The sequence below is a fragment of the Pelodiscus sinensis genome, chromosome 3 (assembly GCF_049634645.1).
Source record: "Pelodiscus sinensis isolate JC-2024 chromosome 3, ASM4963464v1, whole genome shotgun sequence".
Classification (NCBI taxonomy): Eukaryota; Metazoa; Chordata; order Testudines; family Trionychidae; genus Pelodiscus; species Pelodiscus sinensis.
In genome coordinates this window covers 59,601,494-59,629,225 of record NC_134713.1, presented here as the reverse complement: position 1 = coordinate 59,629,225, position 27,732 = coordinate 59,601,494, and the positions used below count along the sequence as shown (strand labels likewise).

The 27,732-nt window shown below is 42.9% G+C and overlaps 1 protein-coding gene across 4 annotated transcripts in view; it reads left to right on the top strand.

The window, feature by feature from the left end:
- Window positions 1-5,231: 5,231 nt before the first annotated feature.
- IBTK (inhibitor of Bruton tyrosine kinase) overlaps window positions 5,232-27,732 on the top strand; it is a 114,031-nt gene continuing 91,530 nt past the window's right edge. For all 4 annotated transcript variants that reach the window (XR_012902586.1, XM_075923811.1, XM_006115893.4 and 1 more), the window contains exons 1-7: window positions 5,232-5,408; window positions 15,317-15,989; window positions 18,337-18,433; window positions 21,196-21,320; window positions 21,745-21,855; window positions 23,146-23,316; window positions 23,825-23,942. Coding sequence is in view for 3 of the 4 variants with exons in the window: in XM_075923811.1 (XP_075779926.1) it covers window positions 15,666-15,989; window positions 18,337-18,433; window positions 21,196-21,320; window positions 21,745-21,855; window positions 23,146-23,316; window positions 23,825-23,942 (946 nt within the window). In the remaining variant the exon portion in view is untranslated. The remainder of the gene's footprint in view (window positions 5,409-15,316; window positions 15,990-18,336; window positions 18,434-21,195; window positions 21,321-21,744; window positions 21,856-23,145; window positions 23,317-23,824; window positions 23,943-27,732) is intronic.

The following is a 27,732-nucleotide window of genomic DNA, read 5'->3' as shown; positions in this document are numbered from 1 at the left end:
GCAGAAAGAATAATAGTCAAGGGAGAATTTTTTTTCCCTATGAGATAATTAAAAATTGAGTTGTGCATTATGAAATGGAGAGTTTTGAGACATGCCCCACATATGCATGAAACTGAGAAAAACAGTTAATCTCCTCCGAACTAGCAGACTTATTATTAACTTTATATACTCACAAATCTGTACATAAAGTGCTGTTTGGAATGTCCAATTAAAGTGACAGTAGGAGTGACTTATAGGTGTTTCCTCTCCATTGTTGATCATTCTGAAAAATAATCTTTTTTTCCATACCAATTATGCCCTTTTTCCATTTGAAAAAACACTGATTTACACACACAGCTCAAATTAACCTGTTTCAGCTGTTTCTGTTTTGTAACAAATGCAGATATATCTACCTTATCACACCAAAATCTCTCTGAACCCAAGTTATATCATCCCAGTTCTGGGAAAAGTACTCATTAGTTAACTCTTTTGAAAAGAAATCATAAAACATTGGGCTTTTTTGGGGAGACCTACAAACTAGAGACAATTACAGTAAATATCTAATAATCACAGTAGTACCTCTCCATCAAAAGATTCTAAAACTGTAAATGAGGTAATTTCTGCCTGTAAACATACTGCCACTAGCACGTTTACTGCCACGTCTAGATCCTGAGGATCCTAAAACAGATCTCGGCAAGGTCTGGGATACTTTTTGGTCTAGTTTTTCATCTGGTTTCCTCAATGCATGATTGTGTATTCTTTTTCCTTTTTTGTTCAAAAGTTTCAGAGGGGTAGCTGAGTTAGTCTGTAACAGGAAAAACTTAAAAAACAAATACTCTGATAGCACTATAAAGACTAAGAAAACAAGTAGGCTGTGTCTACATTGGCACCCGTTTCCGGAAAAGGGATGCTAATGTAGACTTCGGAATAGCAAAATCCGCGGGGGATTTAAATATCCCCCGCGGCATTTGCATTTACATGGCTGCCGCTTTTTTCCGGCTTGGGGATAAGCCAGAGAAAAGCGCCAGTCTAGACGTGATTCTCCGGAAAACAAGTCCTTTTCCGGAGGATCTCTTATTCCTACTTGAAAGTATTTTCCGGAAAAGGGGTGCAGTGTAGACACAGCCGTAGATAGTATCACGAGCTTTCCTGGGCACAGCCCACTTCTTCAGATGATGAGGCTGTGCCCACGAAAGCTCATGATACCATCTACATGTTTCGTTAGTCTTTAAAGTGCTACCAGACTATTTGTTGTTTTTCAAGTTTCTCCTTTTTGTTACTTCAGTGTCACATGCTGAATATAGGGATGAGAAAGACTGAGGATTCAGTCCAACTCTTCATGGAACTGATGTATTTTTTTCCTTTCCCATAGTATTGTCACAACTACGTCTACATTGGCATGATCTTGCGCAAATACTCTTTAACGCAAGAGTTCTTGCGTTAAAGTATTTGCACAAGAGAACATCTACACTGGCATGTGCCTTTACGCAAGAGATGTGCTTTTGTGCAAGAGCATCCATGCCAGTGTAGACGCTCTTTTGCGCAAGAAAGCTCCAATGGACATTTTAGCCATCGGGCTTTCTTGTGCAAGAAATTCATGTTGCCTGTCTACATTGGCCTCTTGCGCAAGAACAGTTGCACAAGAGGGCTTATTCCTGAGTGGGAGTATCATAGTTCTTGAGCAAGAAGCACTGATTTTACACATTAGAATGTCAGTGTTCTTGCGCAAGAACTCCCCACTAGTGTAGACAGGCAGCATGTTTTTGCGCAAAAGCAGCTGCTTTTGCGCAAGATCGCGCCAATGTAGACTCAGCCTGGATGTATTCATTCTGGGATTCCTTTATCTTTTCACAGCACTACTTGCCTCTCAAAGTGATAACTATCTTAGTCAACTGAATTCCTCATCATACAAAAAAGAATTGCTTACGATTGAATTCAGCGAGGTTTTGATCTCAAGATAGTCATCAGTGACCACAGGCCAGCTACCAATACACCAATAGGAAAGCCAGCTCTGAGAAATGTTGCATTGACTCATGCAAAATAAATTGATTACTGTGAAAATAGTACAAAAATGAACACAACTGTGTGCTGTCAAGTTATACGGGTAAATGACTTCTGTACAATGAAGTACAGGAAGCAGATCACACGCCCAGGTCACATTAGCAAGATCAGATGCCACAGTGGTAACAGTCCTTCTGCTCCCAATACTCATAGCATCAGTAGATAGCATCAGTAGAGTTGCAAGGGTCAGGCTAACTATACAAACGTACATCCAAATGCATACCCTAAACTCAAAACTATGGTCATCTGAAGAAGCAGGCTTTGCTCATGATACCATCTACATGTTTTGTTAATCTAAGTGCTACCAGACCATTTATTGTTTTTTAAATTTATACAAATGTATACAACACTCCACCCCAAAACTTGCGTCTGAGCTATTATTCAGGGAATTAACATCTTCAACAGCAATTAGATAACACAATTGTAAAAACAGCACTGATACAGGAAAAAATACCTGTAAGTTTTCCTACTGTTCATAAAGGCTGCATCTACACTGGCATGATTTTGCGCAAATACTTTTAACAGAAGAGTTTTTCCGTTAAAAGTATTTGCGCAAGAGAGCGTCTATACTGGCATGTGCCTTTGCACAAAAGATTTGGTTTTGCGCAAAAGCATCCATGCCAGTGTAGAGGCTCTCTTGCGCAAGAAAACTCCGATGGCCATTTTAGCCATTGGGCTTTCTTGCGTAAGAAATTGATGTTACCTGTCTACACTGGCCTCTTGCACAAGAACACTTGTGCAAGAGGACTTATTCCTGAGCGGGAGCGTCAGAGTATTTGAGCAAAAAGCACTGATTTTGTACATTACAATGTCAGTGTTCTTGCGCAAATACTTGCTGCTAGTGTAGACACAGCCAAAGATTTTAAAAGGAGCAAGGCACATTCACCATTAAAAATAAAAAGCTAAATATAAAGAAGACTATAACAAAAGTAATGCTTTTTTAAATTATAAAAGGCATATCAATGTGGGTGAAATTTAATGGCCTGTGTTATAGAGGAGGACAGATTATATACTCTAATGATCCCTTCTAACCTTCAATTCTGTATCCATAGAATTCTGTCAGATGAGGTCTGGGGCCATATAACTCCAAATGTGACCTGCTTCTAAATACTTTGCATAAATAGACTAGACTAGATTGAAAAAATGTGAGCATTTTCAATTGTTTTTGACACTCATGAAATCACACTCATCCTTTCAAAAATGTTAGCGAGCAGCATTTGGTGCTGAGTGTTCAGGTTACAAAACTTAATAATTATGAGTAAGGTCACTCAAACTGTGCCTAAATGAGTGACAACTTTGCAGCAGCCAACCCTCCCTCGATCTGGAATATTTCCATAATTCCAGGGACTGCAGAGGTGACATTTAATATTTTTATATGAGCTGCTTAGATCAGGATAGACCATGACATGCTGGGCTCTGTAGTCTCCAGGATCTTTGCACTTACTTATTATTGATAAGACATCCATAATGCCATAATTGTGTTCAGTAATAAGAGTTAGCCACAACACTCCTTCTCTTTTCCACCTCTTATAGTTTTATGGGGGTGTGAAAGTGTGTGTGTGTAGCATTTCCATAGTATATGAATGTGAGTCTAAATTTGTGTGTATGTGTGTGTGTGTGTGTAGCATTTCCATAGTATATGAATGTGAGTCTAAATTTGGACTATTTTGGTATAAGAACTGGATGGGATGCCAGGGCTCTATTTTCCTTTTTCTTAAGGGATGGAATTCTGCTGAACAAGTCAGACCGCTGTGTGACTACAGGTTATTTGTGGTCTTGAAAGCCTCTCCTCATTTGTAGAATATAGATTATGTTAAATGTTTTGATAAAATACTCCAGTTTAAAACAGGCTCCTGAGAACATAATATCTGTATGTCTGGCAAGAACATTTATGGACTATGGCACCTAGTACCAGTGTCATATGTCTCAGTTGCATGTTGCCAACATCGTGTATGCCCGTGGTCACCAACCAGTAGATCGCGATCTACTGGTAGATCTCAGGGGCTCTAAGAGTAGCTCTTGAGCCCTCTCTGAACTGCGCACCTGCACAGTACATTTACATTAGATTTCCTCATGTAATGTAGGCGGGGCTTCAAGGAAGGGGCGGGGCAGTAGATCTTCGCCTGTTCTGAGACTTAAAAAGTGATCTTGGGTGTAAAAAGGTTGGAGACCACTGGTGTATGCCATGAGGTCCCTGTTGTACTTGCCTTCAAACATCATCACTGATGATGATGTTTGTCCCTTTGGGTTGTCAATTCTCATGATTTTTTTTCCCCGAGTGACAGAATTTTAGCTGGGTCTGGTGCAAGTCATGCAATGAGAAGGTCCAGGTCTCTAGCCACGTTGACCCTGAGTGGCTACCATAACCTGCCCCACTTGCCTGCCTGCTGAACAACTGTTGGCACAGCCCTCCCGGCCCCCCTTTCACCAACCCAAACCCATTTGGGCAGAGGGAGAGCTAAAGAGCCCAGCAGTTCAGGGAAGCTCTAGTAAATTCTAATAAGTAGCATGCAGAGGATGGTACCCATACACTCCCCTCTCCTGCAGCATCAATGTTAGGAAGGGGCAGAGGAGCCTCAGGAGCCAACACTCCCCAATTTGGAGGGAGGACCCCGCAACATTACAGTCCACTTGAAGGCAGGAAAAGAGGAGTGAAACAGTCCCAGGATAGGGTGTGGTGAACAGGGGTGGGTAGGGTGTGGTGAGCAACTGCTGGACAGATTAGATGTGGAGGCTGAGCCAGAAATAACTGCTGGGCAGGATGGGCGGCCGCGGGAGTGAGCGCTCCTAGAGGGTCACGGTAATCTTACATTTGGGCGGGCTGGGAGGTCCCCAGCGGGAGCATAACCCCGATAGCGACCATCGCACAAAACCCAAACGAGCCTCATTTCGTTGGGGAAGGGAGGGCTACGGGGCCTGACAGCGACTCTGGATCTCTGCGTGGCCGCGGCGCCTGCAGCAATGACCCGTCCGTGCGCGGGACGAGGCGCAGCAGCAGCGGAGGGCACCGCGCCCTGCCCAGCCGGGCTCTGCACCGCCACGCGCGCCCAGCCCCGTCAGCGGCGCCCGCCCCGTGACCCCGCGTGCCAGCCAGCCGGGGCTCTCTGTTCCAAGCGCCGGCCAGAGCCGTGGCTACCAGCAGCCAATAGGCGAGCGGGATACGCAGCGCCCCCGCCAATCGCGAGCGCTCTTCTTCCGGTGTGGCACTCGGCAGCTGTTCCCTGCCCTGTCCGCGCCCCCTGTAGCCGTGGCTGCCGCTCGGAGCGCTCTGGCAGCCTGGCCCTGAGACCCAGTCACTGAGGATGAGTCCCCGCGTCGCGCCGCGCGCCTCCCGCCCCGTCCGTCCGAGCCCTTTCATCTAGCGACTGGTGAGCCGCGTCCTGCCGCGGTGTCCGTGGGGCGGGGGGCAGAGGCGCGAGGCGAGCGGGCCGCGAAAGCGCCAGTCGCTGCCTGGGGGACGGACGGAGACAGGCGCAGGGAGGGCGCAAGGCGGGGGAAGAGACCAGCGACCAGGCTGGCGACACGTCAGTGCGACCTCTCCCCTGGCTCTAGGACCCGGACTCGTGCCCCTCCCTGCCTGGCACCGACCATTTGAAACGCCTTCCAGCGACCACAGGAGGGGGCGGGTCTGGGCAGCTGTCCCTACCCGGACAGTCTTGAAAGCCTTCTCGCTTGCATGGGCTCTCGCGTTATTTATTCTAGACCTTTTGGCAAAGGGCCTCCAAGCTGGCTTCGGACTCCGTGTACGGAAACATTCTTGGAGAAGTACCAAAATGATGTGACTTTTTAACAGAGTTCAAAGAACTGGTGACCTTTCCGGGTTGTCTCCATGCTCCCGGGTCTTTTCTTTATTTTGGTCACTTCCTCTTTCCACTGAGATTGGCATAGTTGCCTGTCTTGATACAAATCGCCCACCTTTCAGATAAGGCTTTTCAGATAAAAGTTTCCTAACAATGGATGTTTGACAGTGTGTGTAACGAATGTTTTTATGATATTCATACTTTAAGTTGTCAGTCCATCAAATAATTTTAAATTCAGTGAAACACTGAAAAAGTATTGTTGGTTCACCAGAATATATTATATGCATTGACACACAGAGTTAACGGAAGGATCCAGCTTATGTTCCCAGTAGGAATGTGAAGGACTAGTCGACTATCCGATAAGCATTTAGTCGTCTCCCCCTCCCCCCCAACTTGCTGCCTCTGTCAGATAGCGGCAGCAAGGGGCAGAGGAAGAAGAGGATACTTCAAAGTGGTAGTGCTTCATGGAGCCTGTGGTAAGCTGCTCTGTGTGGCACTATCTCTTTGAATGCCGCAGGGAGCCTGGGGTCAGGCTCCTCCCCACATTTCAAAGCGGCAGCGCTGCATGGAGCCCAGGATCAGATGGGGACTCACCATCTGACCCTGGATGGGCCTACTTTTGCCATTGAAGTGTAGCAACAGGGCTTTGCTACATTTCAAAGGCAGAGGCAAAAATGCAGCAACTATTTGATTAGTCAGTTACCCTATACTTAACATCCTTAGTCAGTTACCCTATACTTAACATCCTTAGATCCCTGTAAATGAGGGGAGGGGGAACAGTTATAGTATTTGAGTAGGTTCATGCCTGTATTTGTTTGAATATGCTAGAAGCCTGAATAGTTTTGACTATTTTCAAATTTACCCCATATAACATTCCTTGTTATATTTAAAAGGCTTCAGCATCTGTAGAATCATAGAATCATAGGACTGGAAGGGACCTCGAGAGGTCATCGAGTCCAGCCCCCCGCCCTCAAGGCAGGACTAAGCTCCGTCTACACCATCCCTGACAGATGTCTATCTAACCTGTTCTTAAATATCTCCAGAGAGGGAGATTCCACCACCTCCCTTGGCAATTTATTCCAATATTTGACCACCCTGACAGTTAGGAATTTTTTCCTAATGTCCAATCTAAACCTCCCTTGCTGCACTTTAAGCCCATTATTCCTTGTCCTGTCCTCAGAAACCAAGAGGAACAAATTTTCTCCTTCCTCCTTGTGACACCCTTTTAGATATTTGAAAACCGCTATCATGTCCCCTCTTAATCTTCTTTTTTCCAAACTAAACAAGCCCAGTTCATGAAGCCTGGCTTCATAGGTCATGTTCTCTAGACCTTTAATCATTTTTGTTGCTCTTCTCTCTACCCTTTCCAATTTCTCCACATCTTTCTTGAAATGTGGCGCCCAGAACTGGACACAGTACTCCAGCTGAGGCCTAACTAGTGCAGAGTAGAGCGGCAGAATGACTTCACGAGTTTTGCTTACAACACACCTGTTGATACAACCTAGAATCATATTTGCTTTTTTTGCAGCAGCATCACACTGTTGACTCATATTCAACTTGACCCCTAGATCCCTTTCCGCCATGCTCCTTCCTAGACAGTCGTTTCCCATCTTGTATGTATGGAACTGATTGTTCCTTCCTAAGTAGAGCACTTTGCATTTCTCTTTATTAAACTTCATCCTGTTTACCTCTGACCATTTCTCTAACTTGCTAAGGTCATTTTGAATTATGTCCCTATCCTCCAAAGAAGTTGCAACCCCACCCAGTTTGGTATCATCTGCAAACTTAATAAGCGTACTCTCTATCCCAATATCTACATGATTGATGAAGATATTGAACAGTACGGGTCCCAAAACAGACCCTTTCGGAACTCCACTTGTTATCCCTTTCCAGCAGGATTTAGCACCGTTAACAACTCTCTGACTAAGGTTATCCAGCCAATTATGCACCCACCTTATCGTGGCCCTATCTAAGTTATATTTGCCTAGTTTATCAATAAGAATATCATGCGAGACCGTATCAAATGCCTTACTAAAGTCTAGGTATATGACATCCACCGCTTCTCCCTTATCCACAAGGCTCGTTATCCTATCAAAGAAAGCTATCAGATTAGTTTGGCATGACTTGTTCTTCACAAACCCATGCTGGCTATTCCCTATCACTTTAGGTAGTTCATTACGTCTGACAAATGGATTCAATTTGTGTAAAATGGAGTCATTTCATGATACTTTGGTAAAAACCAATTAATTGTCCATTTTTATGTTTTATTTTGTTATGAGTTAAGTGCAGACTTTTCTCATTACGGTATTCATTAACAGAAATGAGATAAACAGCTAGACTAATGAACATTGAACAAGTGAGCTAGAGCTGCTGGGATTCCTTCCTTCTCCCTCCCTTCTGCAGCAGTAAAGACAAACAAAAAGTTATGAGAAATTAGTTGCAGTGTTTTATCCTGGTGTTCGTTTATGTGTTTGGGCTGTGATTTAGTTATGTGAGTTTTTTGAGTTGGAACATCACTAAATCATGATAAAAATGTAGCACTTTAATTTAAGGAAATGCATGTGATTTTTGTGTGTGTCTGTTGATGACTGTTCACTTACAAATGGACTCTTTAACTTTCACCCCCAGATTTGGTGTCATTCTTAGAGGCAATTTTGATAGCTACATTTCTAATGTTCACATTACTTGACATTAGAGTTGTAAGAGAGTAGTTGATTAAATGACTACTTGTATTCCCCTCCACCCCCCGCTGCCTCTATGTCAGAGACCGCAAGGGAAGGAAGCAAGAGCCTCCCCTTAAAACCCTGTTACCCGGAGCACTGTCTCTACTCTCCACCCCAATCAGAGGCAGTGGGGGTAGGGGAGGCTTCGTGTGCAGCAGCCCCTGCCTTCAGGGGTCCCAGCAGGGACCTGTGACCCAGCAGAAATGGGCTGCTATGGCTTGCACTGGGACCAAACCCCACTGAGGCTCTGCAATTTAAAGGCAGCAGGAGCTGGGCAGTCTGGCCTCCCCCGCCCTCTCCTTCCATGGCTCTTACTATGTTTTAAATTGCAGAGCCACGGCAGGGTTTGGTCCCTGACCTGGTGCGAGCAGGGACTGAGGTGGGCTGTCTGCCCTCTCAGCTCCTAAATTTAGTAGGAGCCTGGTGGTCAGGCAGCCCAACTCAATCTCTGCTCACGCCAGGTCAGGGACCAAATCCTACTGTGGCTCTGCAATTTAAAACATAGTAGGAGCTGGGGAGCAGGCTGCCCAGCTCCTACTGCCTTTTAAATTGCAGAGCTGCAGTGAGGTTTGGTCCCAGCTCGTGAGCTGGAACAGAGTGGGGCTGCCTTCCCCTATCGAGTAGTCAATAGAATTTTTATCGACTATTCAGTTACTAAAATAACCTCAATTTAACATCTGTACTTGATCTAAATGGTTTTTCAGACAACACCACCCTAAAGAAACCAACAGGACAAGGTTTCTGTATGATGAAGCAGTTTTGATGTCTTCCATATTATAAGTAGTATGATTGACTATTTTAAAGATTATGTAAACATATCTTAATTTTAAAAATGGGCTAAACCTTACGACCTTTACTTTGGATCAGAGGATATCAAATAAATATTTATTTAACATTATAATTATTCCAGTGAATAATTCTACTTTGGAAAAAAATCATAATTATACTAGAAATAATAAAAAAAAGTTTAGAGAACTCAAATCTAGCTAAATGAAATAATAGAAGTTTAGAAGTCTAAGACACTTCAACAAAGAGCAAATTGTCAATAGTCTAGACTCAGAAAGAATGAGATTTAGGTCTGGGTATTGGTCCCTTGTTCCTTAGGTTGATAGGGATTTGGAACATTGCAGAAGCAGCGTGTCATTTATTAAGGAGAAGAGCAACATGCTGCTGTTCCTTTCCTTGGGTCTAGATGATCTGCCTCTATAGCTCTCCCAGTGTATGCCAAAATAAGAGAGACACATTTAACTGCAGAATAATTAAATGTCAAAATGAATGTACATAATACATGTTTCATTAGTATCTAGCCCAAGGTGTAATGATCTTACTCTTTAGTGTACTAACTCTGGTTTCTCTTCAGATCGCATACATCTTTCGCCTTTTATTTCTGATGTTTTACAAGTTATGACAGGTGCGATCTTTATCCAAATTGTTTCAACATTTTGTTCCCTCTCTAAAGTTAAATTATAAATAGGGGTGTAAGCGACTAATCAACTAGTTGACCTTCTGATAAGCAAAAGCTTATCGCAGGGCTACTCAATTTTGGAAGCCCCAGGGGCCACAGTGATACTGCACATACTGAGGGCTGCAACTTTGTGTGGTTGCATATACATGCAAATATATATATGCAAATATGTTATTTCACACTGATGGGCATGAATACAAAGATTAAGACAAGACTATAGAACATGCAGGCCCCACGTAAGTCAGTTCTCTTGATATTAATAAAATCAGTATTTACCTGATTTCCACCCATATGACAGCACTTTTAATGAGCAATGACAATCCAGGCATTTAACTACTAAAATACATATCAACAGAAGACCATTATATTGCTCGCCATTGTGGAGCGTGTTCCAAGTGGAGACCATGTTCAAAGGATCCCACCCATGAGCTGCAAGTTGAGCCCTGCGTAAACCCAAACCACACCACAGGCCGTGAACAAATGGGCTGCGGGCCGCATGTGGCCCATGGGCTGCGTGTTGAGTAGCCCTGCTTATCAGATAGTTGACACACTAGTCGACTAGTTGCTGCGCCCCTCCTCCCCCGCTGCCTCTATCACAAAGAGGCAGCAAGGGGGGGAAGAGGAGAGTGTGCTGGGGAAGTGACTTAAAAGCCGGTTCCCCCCGGCTCCAGTTCCGTGGGAGGGGGCGGGGCGCAGTGGCGGCATTCTAACTTTGAAATGTACAAGAGTCCCCGCTGGGCTTCTTGTACGTTTCAAATGGAGCCTGGGGTTAGCAGGGAGTCCCCGCATTGCTTCCTTCTTGAAATGTACAAGAGCCCCCACTGGGACTCTTGTGCGTTTCAAAGCAGAAGCGCTGACCCTAGGCTCTATGCAGCATTTCAATATTTGAAATGTACATTTCAAAGGCAGAATGTGCTAGTCCTTATTGACTAATTAACTAATCGAATAGTTGATGGGATTTCCATCAACTATTCGATTCATCAAATTTAACATCCCTAATTATAAAGCGTATCTATTTCACCAATAGAAGTTGGTCAATTTAAATATGTTACTTCACCCGCTTTGTGTCTCTAATATTCTGGGACTAACAGAATTGTAACAGTACTGTAAACAGAGCTTCAAACCAGGGATGTTAAATTTTGTTTAATCAGCTAATTGAGTAGTCAATGGAATTTCCATTGACTGCTCAATTAGTTGATAAGAGGGGAAACTGCAGAGCCGCAGCAGGGTTAGCTCCCGGCCCTGGGAGCTAACTCCGCTGTGGCTCTGCCTTTGAAATGTACGGACAGCTGCCTGGCTCTTACTACATTTAAAAGGCAGAGTCATAGTGAGGAACTGGGCACGATCCAGTGCCAGAAGCTATGTCTCTGCTTTAAAAGCATTTAAAAGATAGAGGCGCAGCAGGGGACTGGGCGCAAACTGGGATACTGGATTCCCAGCTCATGCCCAGTACCCTGCTGCTCCTCACCCCTCCCCCTACTCCCCCCAGTGGAGACAGTATTGGGGGGAACTGGCTTTTAAGCTCATTCTTCACCAGCACTGGCTCCTGCGTATGCTTATCGAGTAGTCGACTACTTGACTATCCACTTACATCCTACTAAAAACCTTATTTTTCTGTTAAAAATTTTAGTGCATTCCTTGAAATATTGTTTAAAATGTTTCATATATGTACCATGTGTCTTGCTAGGTGCTCCACAGATTATAAATATTACTACCGTATATTGTGTATAACATAAAACAGGATTTGAAATACTTGAAGCTGCTACTACAAGAACTAAGTTATCTAGCTAATCGATCTTTCTCTCTCTCTCTTTTTAAACATAATGTGTTTCACTATGTTATTTAAGCACTTATTAATTAGGGTGAAAAAATACTCCCAAAACCATTTCCCTGCATTTCAAGAGAATAAAAGTTTGGTGGTGTTTGTAATATTGTCAATCACTTTTCTGATTAATACACTATTTATAATTAGGGCCTTCCAAATTAATGACTATGAAATATGGTCTCCCCCTGTGAAATCTGCTTTTCTGTGTGCTTTTAGCCTAAACTATACGGATATAATGGGGAAGGCTAACATTGCCCAATTAGGACCTTGACCCGAAAGGGAGTTGCGGGATATGGGTGGGTGGGTATTGCATTATTCCCACCCATATTTCTCTGCTATCTTGAAAGCTGGGCTGCTGCAGGAAGCTGTCTGTTGGCTATGTGCCCAGCTCTAAAGGCAGCACCAAGCTAGCAGCAGCACGTAAGTAAGGGTGGCAATATCATACTGTGCAGTCTTTATTTCTGTACTACTACCTTCAGAGCTGGGATCCTGGCCAGCAGCCACTGCTCTCCAGCTGCCCAACTCTGAAGACTCCACGACTGTCAAAAGAAATAAGGATAACAGTACACTCAGTCCCCCTTACTATAGCCTTGTGACTACCCCACAACTCCTTTTTCCATCAAGATCCCTACAACTGCAAAACTGTAACATTTTAGATTTAAATAGCCGAAATCATAACATTTACAACTTTTAAAATCCTATGACAGTGAAATTGACCAAAATGGACCTTGAATTTGGAAGGGCCCTAACTGTTACAGACTTCCACTTTTCATGGTTTAGTTATGTTTTCTTGCTTCACTTCTCAGACTAATTGATCACAGTGGTTCTTTCTCAGCCTGGAATCTCTGAATATCCGATGTAGAATTGAATTTGTGTCCATCTTGGGTCTGGCACATGTCAGTAGAATGTCAATCTTGTGTAGAGAATAGAACATTGTAAACTGGATAGACATTTCTTTTGATTTATGAAATATTTCTGAATTTTACTGTAAAATAGAACAGAGTGAATAATTCATAGTGAATAACTTTCTAAAAATTTACTCAAGCAGTTTATTTTTCTTAAAATGACTTGCTATTTGAAATTTTTTAGCGAATACTCTTTGCACAAGTTTGAGTACATTAGTTTATTCCAAAATATTTGCTATTGTAGGAATTTCTTAACTTTGGGCATGTCATGTGGTTTGGATTAATAATGTTTGTTTAGAATCATATTTCTGCTGCAAGTCACATTTGAGCTCAGAATTCATTTTCTGCAAATATTCTTTAACAATTGATTTCTGCGAACACTTCTGTCAGTGTCACGTTGGAGAGAGAGAAGCCCTAGGACTGGGAATCAGGATAGCTGTTAGGGATGTTAAATATCGTGTAATTGAATAATTGTGTAACCACATGAAATTTTAGTGGTTACATTACTATTCAGTAGTCCGAGCCGACAGTCAGCGTGTATCAGAGGCAGCAGTGCAGGTTGGCAGGCAGGAGCTAGTCCATGAGGGGAGCCAGTTTTTAAAACTCCTGCCTGCCACCCCTGTCTGCAGGGGGCCCAAGTGCCCCGTGGATAGAAGCTATGCTGGCAATCCATTAAGCAGCCTCTCCTGCTCCCCTCGGGGTGTGTGTGTGTGTGTGTGTGTGTGTGTGTACGTGTACATACCCGTGGGGGCAGACTTTTAAGCACTGGCTCCTGCCTGCCCGCCCACCCCACCCGCTCTCTATCAAAGGCAGCAGCACAGCGGTGGGAGGGAGCAGGTGGCTCCACGGGATCCGATGCCCGTAGGGACTGGTTTAAAAGCCAGTTCCTTGGGGCACTGGCTGCTGTCTCACCTCCCCCCCCATTGCTGCCTCTGATACAGAGTCAGCAAGAGGAGGGGGAATGTGTGTAGTTGACAAGATTAACCCATAAGCCCAGGCTTATTGGTTGGTTAATTGTGTAGTCAACTAGCTGTTCACATCCCTAATTTCTGTGTCCTATTTCTGCCTCTTCCGCAGTTTTCCTGTGTTGACTTTGGGCAAAAGATTTAACCTGTTTTTCCTTTCTGCAAAGTGGTAATATTACTTTCCTACCTAACAAAGTTATGGGCAGCTAAGTTCATTAATGTTTTTGGGACATGCAGAACAGTGATGAGTGCTATAACTTATGAGGTGCCAAAGCATCTGTGTTTACATTTTTCATATTTGAGATAATGTTCACAGGATTCATTGATATTTATCCAATGAAAACTTTGTACTGGTCCTTTTGGATATACCATTCATGCTTCTAGGAGAATTTTATACTGAGGTTTCATAAGCTGAAAAGTTGTAAATCCTATATGCAGAGAGTCAAATACTACTAACAGGGTGACAAACATGAAAATGAGGGAGTTGTGCATGTGTAACCGAGAGTGATATCTGGTTCAGAATATGTTTGTGCTGAAGAAGGCTGTTGTCTGAAAGTTTGTGTATGTTGTTGGGGTTTTTTTTGTTTAGCTTGAATAATAGTTCAAATTCAGATAGAAATATTAAAACTGTTCAGAGTGGTGTATGTACGTCACTGACTATTTTAATTATGTACTTATTTTGAATGTTGGGGAAGGTTGGTTTTGAATGCTGGTTGTTTGTACCTCATTTACTATGTGATCTATTCATTGAAGAACAAACAAGAATTAAGAATCTTTTTTAATCTCACTGGTCAGATGCCTGGCAACAAATCATTAGTATCTTGAAACTGAATTTTTTCCTTACCCAAATTACTTTTTTTTCTCTGTGAAAAGAAATTTTTTAAAGTATTTTTTTTGCTACCCCCCCCCCCCCAAATAGCCACCTTCCCCATCCCCTACACATTTAAAGAATTACAAGTATTTTGTAGGTATGTTAGCATATAGTCCGTTTAATTAACTGATAAACCTGGACTCATCAATTAATCCTGGGCTCAAAGCATACCTCCCCTCTTGCTGCCTCTGTATTAGAGAAAGCAAGTGGGGGTGGGTGGGGCGGTGGGAACCGGCTTTTAAGATGGCTCCCTCCCCAAGCACTGGCTTTCATCTGCTCCCTTGCATGTAAATGTGTAACTGCAAAAAATTCAGCAGTTCTATGTTTACAATTATAAACATTTGTTAATATCCCTAGTTTTGTGTGTGTGTGTGTGTGTGTGTGTGTGTGTGTGATGGCCCAGTTTACCAACATTTTACTGTCCCTTTAATCTACAAATTATTTAAATCATTTGAATAATCAAAGGGACTATTGGGTAATTTGGTCACCTGGAGTCAGTGTGGGGGTGTGAATGAGAAGTTTCATATTTTTACAGGACTTATGGGGGCTTTTCCAATGTATGGAAACATCAATGCAACAGACATAAAAATTGGGCCTATCAAAGTTCAGTGTTTCTCATATCTAATAAAAAGCCCCTAAAAATATGGTCTTGGGGTAGAAGTCTATTGAATGTTGTGTAATTCTTATTTGTCTCTTTTCCCCTCTTATTCCTTTTCTTGCAGGTCTCTTTTGCAATCATGGAGATTTAGAAGAATTAGATCGTGTGGAGGGGGAGCCCCCCTCCCCGCTCCTTTGTTTCTTGGAATTTTCTATGGACAATAACATTTTTTTTGTTGTATAAAATGGAGAAATAGGACTCCACAGTATACATTTATACTTATAAATATTATATTTTTTATTAAGTGCCAAACGTAACTGCATAAAGATTTCGATGGCTGCTATATAAAATTTAATTTAAGTATTAGGAGTAATGAATTTCCTGTGGCACTGTATTGTGTCATAAAAAGGGAGTGCCTTAGCATTCATACTGGTTGCTCCTCTTAATGAGGGAGCAGTTTGAGAAAGGGGAGAATGAATTCTATCCTTCCTGACTGCACTCTGAAGTGTCATTCTCTGCAACATGCTTTGGATATTATTTCTGTAGTAACCAGAGGAAGTGAAGGCCAGATCAAGGCCTTTCTCTCCTCTTACTGCTACAATGCAGCAACCTTAAAGGATACCTTTGGTAGGAATGTCCTTCATCTTGCTTCATCTTGTGGTAAGAAAGGTGTTCTAGATTGGCTGGCAGAGGCCAAAGGAGTGGATTTATTGGCAAAAGACAAGGAGTCTGGATGGACAGCTTTGCACAGAGGCATCTTTTATGGACATATTGACTGTGTTTGGTCATTGCTGAAGGTCAGTATCTGACTATGTAATGCATACTATTTTTTTAAATGTGTTTAGGGTGTGTCATGCATGAACTTGTAAAGAAAGTCCTGTATTCAAAATTTCACTCAAGGTGTGACTTTCAAACTGATTGAGCTAAACTAGTACAAAACTCTTTGAGTTAAGGATGTTAGATATTGTTTATTTTAGTAGTCATGTAGCTGCAACAATTTTTAGCAATTACACAGTTACTAAAATGCTCCCCCTTGGGGTGGGACTGGCAGCCAGAGACAGCAGCGTGGAGTGTCAGGCGGAGCTGATCTGCGAGAAGAGCTGGTTTTAAAAATTGGCTCACCATGCAGACCGGCTCCCACTTGCTGTCCTGTGCTGCTGCCTCTTTATGAGAGGCCGAGTGTGGGGTGGCAGCAGCCTTGTTTGTGGGGGAGATGGGGGGGGGGGGGGAAGCTCCGTCATCACACGGCGTCTGATAGAGATGTGTAGTTGTTCGGATTAACCGATAAACCCAGGCTTATCGATTAATTGTTTGAATGACCATAAACTAATATCCCTACTTTTGTGTACGCTACTTAATTCAGTTTAAAACTGAATTGCATTGATTTTTAATGTAACTTGATTCCTTATGTCCAATAACAATTAAGCCAATTTTGAAGTTAAATCTGTGCAGCTTAAAATATAGACAGGATCTCAAGTGCTTATCTTGTAAGTGACTCTACATGAGCTGACCCTTACCTCTGTGCAGGATCCTGTTGAAGTCAATGGGCTGCACGGAGTTTCTGTTTACTTAACAAACAGTCTGGGCTTAGATTTGGTACTATATTTAATTTTTTTAAAATGTGTTCCAAAAATACGAACAGAAATGTTTTCCTGACACTAAAAAAAATAGTTAAATGGAAATATTTCTTAAGAAATCAGGTATCTACTGCTCATTTCTTTTAACATTTTATTAGTAGTACACGAAAGTGAAATTGATTAGAAGGTGATTGTCATGTTGGGCTTTAGTTCTGCCCCACTTGTCTCTTTAGCCAATTTCTTACCAGACAGAGGTCAGGGAATTCTCCCTTTCTTATTTGAGGTATTACACTGGTTGATCATTGCTAGTATTATCTGCTTTCAATAGGCAGACTAACAAAAATGGATGTATCTCCAATAGTTTTAATTTTAAAAGCTTTGATGGTACTAAAATGCTTATTTTACCTGCCACTTTGCTTTCATCCCAACCATTCTTTCCTTGAAAATGTTCCAAGTAGTTGTTTTTCAGCCCTTTCTAATGATTTGTTATCTTTAGTGTGTCTGTGATTCTGGAGAACTTTAAAACTTTTTCAGTAGAAATGGTGTCCCATATTTGTTCACTCCAAACTGCTCTGTGTGCGTGTGTGTTGGTTTTTTTGGGGATCTGGTTGTGTGACTTGCTTCTCTTTGTCCCTAGGTACTGTGTAGCTAAATAAGCTGCACTAAAATATATATTGTGTTTGGAACTGCTTCCAGGGCTAAACTGAACTTTTTTGGGGACCAAATCATTTTTGATTAGTCCAGCAAATATTTTAATAATTCATCCAAAGGTGAAATCTGTCAGTCTTTGAGAGTGCAGCCTCTACGGGAAGAAACAAAAGACCCCAAAAGTGCAGACTGACCTCTGAAAGATTCTTTTAGTTCATAGTCCAGATTACTGTGCATATTCAGAAACATAGCAAACACAAATGGTATTACATAGCCCCCATTTTAATCATGAAAATGACTTTATCAGCTATCCTTTAAATAAAGAATAATAACCAGTAGCTTGTGTTGAATCTTCAGCCATTGTATTCTTTCCTGTTTCTTCTTCCCAACACATCCTCCTATTAGCATACCAACATTCATGGAGAAAATATTCTAATTAACAGATAAACATACAGTATTTGTAAATTATTACAGAACAACTCCACTTCTGTCACACCCACTTGCTAGCCTTGGTGAAGATGCCCAAATGTAATAGTAGTATCTAACTCTTGTATAGCACTTTATCATCTCTAGCTCTAAAAGCACAGTGGGGACTCCCATTTGTTTTTCAACTGTGGGAGTCATTGCCACATCACTGTATGTAGAATAGTAGTTATTGTTGAAGCTTGTCCCGTTGAGCTTTTTTGTAGACTTACTTTGAAATAGTCCATTTCACTTGTCCCTGATTATTATTTACTGAGTTTAATCCATCTTTAGAATGTTATGGTTCTGGAATGCAAAGGATTTATTTGCTTAGCAAATGTAGCATTGCAGTGAGATCACCTAAGACTATTTGTCATATTCATTTCTTTGCTAGCTGTGAAATGTTGGGATGATAGTAATACTCATACCAGCCGGTTTCCCCCCCCCCTTCTTTCAGCATGGGGCTAGTTTATACATGCAAGATAAAGAAGGCTTATCTGCCTTGGACCTTGTGATGAAGGATAGACCAGCCTATGTAGTATTCAAGAAAACAGGTAGGACACCACATTTAATACAGAGATTCCTACAAGATGGTTATCTCTATCAACTTACAAATGTTTGTGCATGTGTAGACAATACCCTCTGTTACTAATTATGACTGTACTAATGGTGTAGTACTTAGAGAAGATAGAAGCAGCATGGTTAGGTGGTAGAAGCACAGAACCCTGGAAAACCCTTGGTGGCTGGGCAGCTCTGATCAAGAAACCCTTGGGATGGCTGGGCAGCTCTGACCAGGAAACCCCTGGTGGCAGCGGGGCCTGGCAGTGGTGTGGGATCTCTGGCTGAGAAACCCTGGCAGCGAGGCCGGGCGGCAGCTGAGGAGTCCCAGCTCCCCACAGGGGAATCCCCAGTGGCTGGCCCTGGCCAGGGAACCCTGGGAAACCCCCAGTGACAATGGGGCTGGGCCTCAGCAGCCGGTGAGCAGCTGGGTGGCCCTGGGGTCAGGCAACCCCAAGGAACCCCTGGAGGTAGTGGGGCTGGCAGCGGCTGAATGGGGCTGACAGTGGCTGGCCATCCCTAGATTGGGAATCGCTGGGAACTCCCAGGGACAGCAGGGCAGGGAGCCTTGCCTGGGCCAGCATTATCGAAGCAGTGGCAGGGCAAGGAGCCCCAGCGTTGAGAGCTCCAGGGAGAGGAGCTGGCATCAAGGCAACCAGCAGGGGAGCATTGACCTCCCCTGGGTTGGAATGGCTCAGGTCCTGAGGGAGGTCCAACCTGTATTATATATAAGTCATATGATCTGCTAATTTCAGTATATCAGAACTTTAAGATACTGTTAAGTTTAAAATCTTTGAATATACTTTCCCATCAGTGTTACTAATATCTTTGAATTATTATAATCTAATTTTCAACATGTAACCTGCTTTTTCCTATTTATGGTCCACTCGTGCTTTCCCCCATTTCAGTCAGTTTGGGCAAATAAACAGAGTTATCAGTTTCCTTTTCTAATCTATTAAATTACTGATTGCTGTAATATTTCATTACACAAATATATCTTAGGTTTTTTTGGAAAAAGGAAAAAAAATATATGCAACCTAAATTCTGGGCTGATGTTGCCTTGTCTTCTATTTTATTAAACAAAATTTCATCATTCTATTTTGGTATTTAAGTGACTTTAAAATATAAGTGATTACAATCATGCTTTGCATCTATAGATAAAATATAAACTCATTGTTGCATCTGTACTTATTTGACTTTCTTATCTGTTTGTCAAAAGGAAGTAAGTTTAAATTCACTTTCTAGTACCAGGGTATTTACAGCTGAAAGGGTACTCTATTTTCACAGCTCTAAATTATATAACTTTGACCAAAAGTGTCTTGAGTTGCAAGTTTTTGTTCTTAGCCAATAATATAAATTAACTGTGTGGAAGACAAAATTTGCATATCAGTAACTGCAATTTTGTATTGCAGACTTTACATATAAATAGGTCTTAAAGATGAAAGTGTGCCTCCCTTGCAGAGACAGTGCTGGGGGGAACCAGCTTTTAAGCCGCTCCCCAGCACTGGCTTCTGCTTCCTTCTTCCTACCCCCCTCTCCCTTCTTTGATAGAGGCAGCAAATGGGGGAAGAGACTAGTCACATCACTAATCAGATAGTTGACTAGTCACTTACATGATGTGACAGTCCTAGGGATGTATAGTGTTAACTTAATTCCATCTGAAATATAAATATGAACTAAATACACAGATGTGGTAGATATTGAAGATGGAATTTGTCCTTTGAATTTTAGATAGGGGTAAACAGTGAGGTGGCAAAGTTTACAGACAATACAAAACTGCTCAAGGTAGTTGAGACCAAAGCAGACTCTGAAGAACTTCAAAAAGATCTCACCAAACTAAGTGACTGGGCAACAAAATGGCAAATGAAATTTATTGTGAAAAATTTGAAGTAATGCACATCGGGGGAAAAATAACCCCAACTATACATATAATATGATATGGGCTAATTTAGCTACAACTAATCAGGAAAGAGATCTTGGAGTCATTGTGGATAGTTCTATGACGACATCCACACTGTGTACATTGGCAGTCAAAAAAGCAAACAGGATGTTAGGAATCATTAAAAAAGGGATAGAGAGTAAGACTGAGAATATCTTATTGCCCTTATATAAATCTATAGTATGCCCACGTTTTGAATACTGCATACAGATGTGGTCTCATCTCAAAAAAGATAGTGGCATTAGAAAAGGTTCAGAGAAGGGCAACTAAAATGATTAGGAGTTTGGAAAGGGTCCCATATGAGGAGAGACTGGGAATTTTCAGCTTGGAAAAGAGGAGACTAAGGGGGGATATGATAGAGGTATATAAAATCATGAGTGGTGTGGAGAAAGTGAATAAGGAAAAGTTATTTATTTGTTCCCATAATATAAGAACTAGGGGCCACCAAATGAAACTAATGGGCAGCAGGTTTAAAACAAATAAAAGGAAGTTCTTCTTCACACAGCGCATAGTCGGTCTGTGGAATTCCTTGCCTGAGGAGGTTGTGAAGGCTAGGACTATAACAGGCTTTGAAAGAGAACTAGATAAATTCATGGAGGTTAAGTCCATAAATGGCTATTAGCCAGTATGGGTAAGGAATGGTGTCCCTAGCCTTTGTTTGTCAGAGGGTGTAGATGGATGGCAGGAGAGAGATTGCTTGATCATTACCTGTTGAATTCGCTCCTTCTAGAACACCTGGCATTGGCCACTGTCCGCAGACAGGGTACTAGGCTTGATGGACCTTTGGTCTGACCCAGTATGGCCGTTCTTATGTTCTAGATCCCACAGATGTCTACACTTGGGGAAACAACATAAATTTTACCTTGGGTCATGGTGGTCAACAGAGCAAGCATCATCCTGAATTGGTGGATTTGTTTCCTAGAAATGGAGTCTATATTAAACAGGTATTTTGAACATTTTTACCTTAAAAAAACCCCAAAGATTAAAAAGTTGTATACCATTGTGTAATTGTTTTGTCCACAGAGAAATAATGTATATATTGGAACTGATTTTGCTGTTTCTCATGTAACAGTCCTATTTTAGTCATTGAGACTGCTACTGGGTATAAGTCCTCCTGGATTACTTTTCCTTCAGTACACAGATCAGGGCTCCCAATTCTTCTTGAAAGTATAGATACCGTAATGATGATGTAAAATGCTGGATTGACTTTTGATTTCAAAGCTATAATACATTCCTAGCTTTTGTTACAAAATATAGTTTCTGTTTAAAACATGATATTAAACAATTCGGTGCAGGAGCATGTTATTGCTGTAGTTTCCTGTTCCATGTAGCTATTTCTTAAATTGTGACTGCATATATTTTTTTCAGGTGGTGCTTTGTAAATTTCATGCGGTGTTCCTTTCCCAGAAAGGACAGATTTACACTTGTGGACATGGTCAAGGAGGACGCTTGGGTCATGGTGATGAACAAACATGCCTGGTATCTTTAAAGATATATTTTGCATATTTTAGCACAAAAAATCTGTTTTTAAATATGCAGTCCCAAGTGCACTACAGAGTTCTAATATTTTAATCAGTTGTGGGTTATTTTTAACAATGATCATCTTTGTTCAGGAATTATTACAAAAGAAGAATTTATAGTTAAAATGGATTTTATTGAAAATGATCAGTACTTGCTTTTTTTATTCGAGTAATAGTTTCATGATGCAAATCACAAAGAAAAAAATTAGAATTCAATTTGGTGCTGTGTGTGTCAGTCTCCATGAAGACTTCAGGGCTATGTACTGATCACCAATAGTACATATTTATTTACATGAAATGACATGATTATAACATTTTCTGAGAAACCTGAATGGAACAGTTTGAGAAGTTGCAAGTGTGTATGTGTACTTATGTATATATTAGTGTTGTGTGCTTAAAGTCATTAGCCAAAATTTGGAATAACTATATAATTTATAAATGGTAAAGGCTTAAATGACCAGTTTTAGGTCCCATACCAATGCCATCTTTGATCACTTCACCTATATTCTGTAAATTCCACACATTTAAAAAAAAATTGATTTAAAAAAAGATCCTTCCATTTATAACACCAAGCTTCTTTAGTACTATGAATCCAATTTACAGATGTCTGATGGAAAGTCCTGAAGGCCTTGATATTATGGAGGTTGATACTAGCATAGAGAAATTTTATGTATCTAATTGATTTTTAACAAAATATTGTTTGTATGGTTTTTCTTCCCCCACTTGAAAATTCACTAAAATAGCATTTTTAATCAGAGCTAGAGGCAAGTGGCTTTTGGAAAGCTGGATTTCTCCTCTTTTCTTGTGGGATTGAGAGAGATTGGATCTCAAGCCCATTTTGTACTATCGTAACTTTGAAAAAAATTATTTAGGAGAAAGAAGGGAAAGAAGGAACTTCAAAAATGCACATACATACCACTAATTGTTGCTGTTGAAAAGCGCTCAGCTTTTTTGGAATTTTATATTTTGTTCATGAGTAGATAGTAGATTATCTGTTTTTAAGGTACATGGAGAGAAGATTAATGTGACAAAATACTTTTACCATGTGATGAGGTGTTGAGCATTAAATAACATAGGAAACAATAATTACACAATTCTATACTTTACAATTAATTTTCTTTTGCATTTGTTTTTGGCATTTTTTGTGTGTGAGTTGCTAATAGGCTGTATGCATGGTGTTTTAAAATATTATCTCTTTGTACAGAAATAAGAATTCTAATGTTTTCAACACTTTGTCAATCTGTACTAGGTTCCAAGACTTGTGGAAGGTCTAATTGGCCATCAGTGTTCCCAGGTAGCAGCAGCTAAGGATCATACTGTTATTTTAACAGAAGAAGGGTTAGTTTACACCTTTGGCCTCAATACTTACCATCAGTTGGGTATTCTTCCTCCTCCTACAAACTGCAGTGTTCCCAGACAGGTAATAACTGTCTTGCTAATACCTCAACCTTTTCTCACTGAGAGTGAAATGTTAAGATGATGCTCTCTTACAGAATGCTAGGACACTTGTACTTAAAAAGAGTAAAGCTTTCCAATAGCCGCTTTTTAGACAACTTGTATTTTTCCTCAATTTTCTTACCTATGTACTGAACTCTTAATCCTGCTTAGTTCTGGGATCTGTTGGTAGCCCAAGGTGGTATTGCTCTGAGTCTAAGAAGGTGGGGGGGGGAGGGGGGGAGGGAGGGAAATAAGTTAACTTACTGGTTTTTCTAGTTTCTCTTCGTTTGTGGTAGGATAGGGTCCCACGTAACTAACTTCTGAAATGAACCCTGCTTTTTTTTTAATGCCAAATCTTCAGTGAAACGGATGCAACCATTAAGAGTTTAATTGGTATAGATTTTTATTGACAAATAAGTTGATTTATGCACATCAAATTTATTTGTTTGGGATTTGATACTGCTATGAAAATCTTTGACTTTCATATGTAGGTTCAGGCAAAAAATCTGAAAGGTAGAACGGTGATTGGAGTGGCTGCAGGAAGATTCCATACAGTTTTATGGACTAGAGAAGCAGTATATACCATGGGATTAAATGGTGGCCAGCTAGGTAAGAATGTTTTCTTAGCTTTTTCTTTGAGTAACATTTTTAAAACACAATTTTTATTTGGCTATCTGCTGAATGAGAAAAGAAGCTTAATTTATATTGTCTTAGAACTAGCCATGTTAGTCTGTAACTTTAAAAACAACCACCAGTCCTGTGGCACCTTAGAGACTAAGAAATATATTATATCCTGAGCTTTTACAGGTAAAACCCACTTCATCAGGTAAGTTGTCATCCCTTTGCTTTAGCCCCTCCGCGGCTTTGCAAAGCCTCAGGGGAAGCCGGCAGCGGGGCAGCCCAGGCGTGCCTGGGCTGCCCCGTTGCCCGAGCCCCTCCGCGGCTTTGCTCCACGTCTTCCTGGTCTGCAGATCAGGGAGACGCGGAGCAGCTTTTCTCGCCCCGGAGTACACGGGCGGCGGGACCGCGAGGTCCCGCAGTCCGTGTCCTCCGGGGCGAGAAAAGCCCCGTTCATAACTGCAGATCTGACATAAGTCGGATCCGCGTAAGTTGGGGACTGCCTGTATCCAGCTTTCCTTTCTCTGTGAAATACTATTGGGAATTCGCTCAATTTTTTACTCCTTATTAACTTTAAAAGCAAGATATATATCTGAATATGCATTGTGGGGGTTGGGTTTGTTTGCTATTTTTGCTAAGTCCTTACTATGGTTGGCTTCCTTGATCTGTCACCCTTAGGACCTGAATGGTCTTGGATGAGAGATTTTTTTCTGGATTTCCCTCTTCGCCCCCCCCCCCCCCCCCCCCGTTGCTGGTGTCCTCTGCCCTGGTTCCCCCCTACCCTGGCTTCCTGGTTCCCTCCCCTGCAGCCCAGCTGAGCTGTGCATCAAGCTTCCCAGCTCTCCCGTGCTCACCTCCCCTTGTCCCCTGCAGACCTGGCTGGGCTGCGTGCCACCACCCCTGCATAATGCCAGGCTTCTGGCTCCCATCCCAGCCCCTGCAGTGCACTGGGGCTCTCTGATCCTTCCAGACCACAGATGTTGCCAGACCAGAGAGTTCTGGTTTATAAGAGCACAACGGTAGAATTGCGTGTTGTTTTTTGTTTCCTGAATAAATCTTCATCTGAGTTAAGATAACTAATTTAAAATACCATACAGCAGTGAACTTCATTTATAGTTATGGGGACAGTGTGAGATGAAAATTTTTTGACATTTTTAACTCTTTATAACCTCAGACTGATATTGGTGTTTAGACTGAGTTTTTCTTTCTTCACATGTACATCTGTGCAGATTGAAATGTTTTTAAGCTAATCCTGGTGTTTTGTGTTGACCCCAGGAGGCTTAGGCAATGCTTCTAGAAATTGCTTTCTTTTTTCTCTCATATGTAGGAGCAAGGCAACAGTGGGTAAAACTTGTTTATTACAGTTGGGGAATATGAATAACTTTTATTGAAAAACAAATAGCCATTAATACGAAATATTTAAAAAATAACTCCTGTTCTTTTATTTAAATTTAAGTTCATAGTATTATCATGCTATTTCATGCTAAAGTAATTATTTATAAGTATTTAATTTAGACATTAATATAAATACTGACAAACTTGCATAGGTTTTTATAATTTTTTTTAACATTTTAAATGTTAAATCTATTTAAATATTTTTTAACAATGTTTACTTAAGGGACTGTGTCTGTGTGTGTCTCTCTCTAGTATTTTCAAATCTTGATAAGTTGAATCTGGAGCCTCTTAAGCGTTCTTTAGAAGGGATTTTGGGCTCTAAAATGTTCTCCACACAGTATGGTTTGCCAGAGTCTGGATTGTTTTACCTACTAGGCTTGCTCACAAAATCCACTTTTTGTTCTTGAGTATTTGCGGAAGAAGTGAGCTATAGAGATGTGGAGGAAGTGGGATGAAATATTAATGAGTACTTCAAGTGCAAGGAATATTGTGACTATTACTAACATAAGGATAGTCAAATTACTAATAATGTGGAAGACCTTTTTTATTGATAAAAATGTTGTTTGAAAATAAGCGCTCAGAGTTCTAGGTAGATTTTGGAAAAAGTCAAAAATAAAAATTCATTTAATAAGCTCATATAACATTCAATAGGTATCTTCATCAGAGTGACTGCCATCAATAGTATGCTTTAATTTACCGTGGTCCCCAACCCGGTGCCCGCGGGTGCCATGGCGCCCGCCGGGCCCTTTACATGCGCCCGCGGAGCAATCTGGGCTGGCCCCGCCCCTGGGAGTGCGGTAGGTGCCAGCCCCGGGCGCATGGCCAGCCCCAGCCCCGGGTGCGCCGCGCGTGCTGGTGCTGACCCTGACCCTGGCCCCCGCACATGCCCTTGCCGGCCCTGGCGCTGGCCTCGCCCCCGCCCCTGGGGGCGCCGCGCGTGCCCTGGCCCTGGCCCTGGCCCTGGCCCTGGCCCTGGCCCTGGCCCTGGCCCTGGCCCTGGCCCTGGCCCTGGCCCTGGCCCTGGCCCTGGCCCTGGCCCTGGCCCTGGCCCTGGCCCTGGCCCTGGCCCTGGCCCTGGCCCTGGCCCTGGCCCTGGCCCTGGCCCTGGCCCTGGCCCCGGCCCTGGCCCCGGCCCCGGCCCCGGCCCCGGCCCCGGCCCCGGCCCCGGCCCCGGCCCCGGGGGTGCCGCACTAGCCCCAGCCCCCGCGGCGCCGCGCGGAACCTGGGCAGCCCCTGCCCAGGATCGCAGCACATGCCGGTGCTGACCTTGGGCGTGCGACGCATGCTTGGCCCCGCCCTCAGTCATGTGGCCTGTGAGCGGCCCCGCCCCCATACGCACAGCGCGTGAGCGGCCCCGCCCCCAGGCGCCCAGCAGCCCCAAAACGTTGGGGACCACTGCTTTAATATATCATTTGAAGTTTAGTAATTGACTTTTAGTAAATTCTAAAAATATTTTTCTTAAAAAGTAGGAAACAGGATTCAGACAATCCAGCTACTTCCCCTTAATTGCTCCCCTATCCGCTCAAAACAAGTCAACCAAATAAACAAGCCTGACCTGCAGCTAGGTACAAGAGCCTTTTCAATCTGGTCGATATTGTGTTATACAGGCAGTCCCCGAGTTATGCGGATCCCACTTACGTCGGATCCACAGTTACGAACGGGGTTTTTCTCACCTCGGAGGACGGGAGCGGCGGGATGCCCAGATGCGCTGCGGTCCCGCCGCCCGCATCCTCCGGGGTGAGAAAAGCTGCTCCGCGTCTCCCTGGTCTGCTGGGGGGCGCTCCCTGGTCTGTCTGGGCTGTCCCGCTGCCCACGTGCTCCACGGCTTTGCTCAGCGTCTCCCTGGTCTGTTGGAGACCAGCGGAGTAAAGCCTCGGAGGACGCCGGCAGCGGGACAGCTGCAGCACGTTTGGGCTGTTCCGCTGCCTGCGTGCTCCGCGGCTTTGCTCCCCGTCTCGCTGGTCTTCAGCTAGTGCGCCCCCCCCCCCCCCCCAGCAGACCAAGCTTTTCTCCGGACGCCTGTGGTAGAGCAGCTGGGGCGCTGCCGGATGGTCCCGCAGCGCCGTTCTGGGTGCTACTGGACCAACCCAGCAGCACCCCAGCTGCTCTGCCCCAGGCGTCCCCAAGTCAGCCACTGCTGAAACTGACCAGCGATGACTACAAGAAGCCCAAGGCAGATTCAACTTAAGAAAGTCAGAACTGGCGTCCAGGTTCAGCCTGTTGAAACTGATCAGCTGCTGATTGCAGGAAGCCCGGGGCAGAGCAACTCTGCCTCGGGCTTCCTGTAGTCAGCCGCTGGTCAGTTTCAGCAGCGGCTGAATCTGGACGCCAGTTCCGACTTGCATACAGATTCAATTTAAGAACAAACCTACAGTCCCTATCTTGT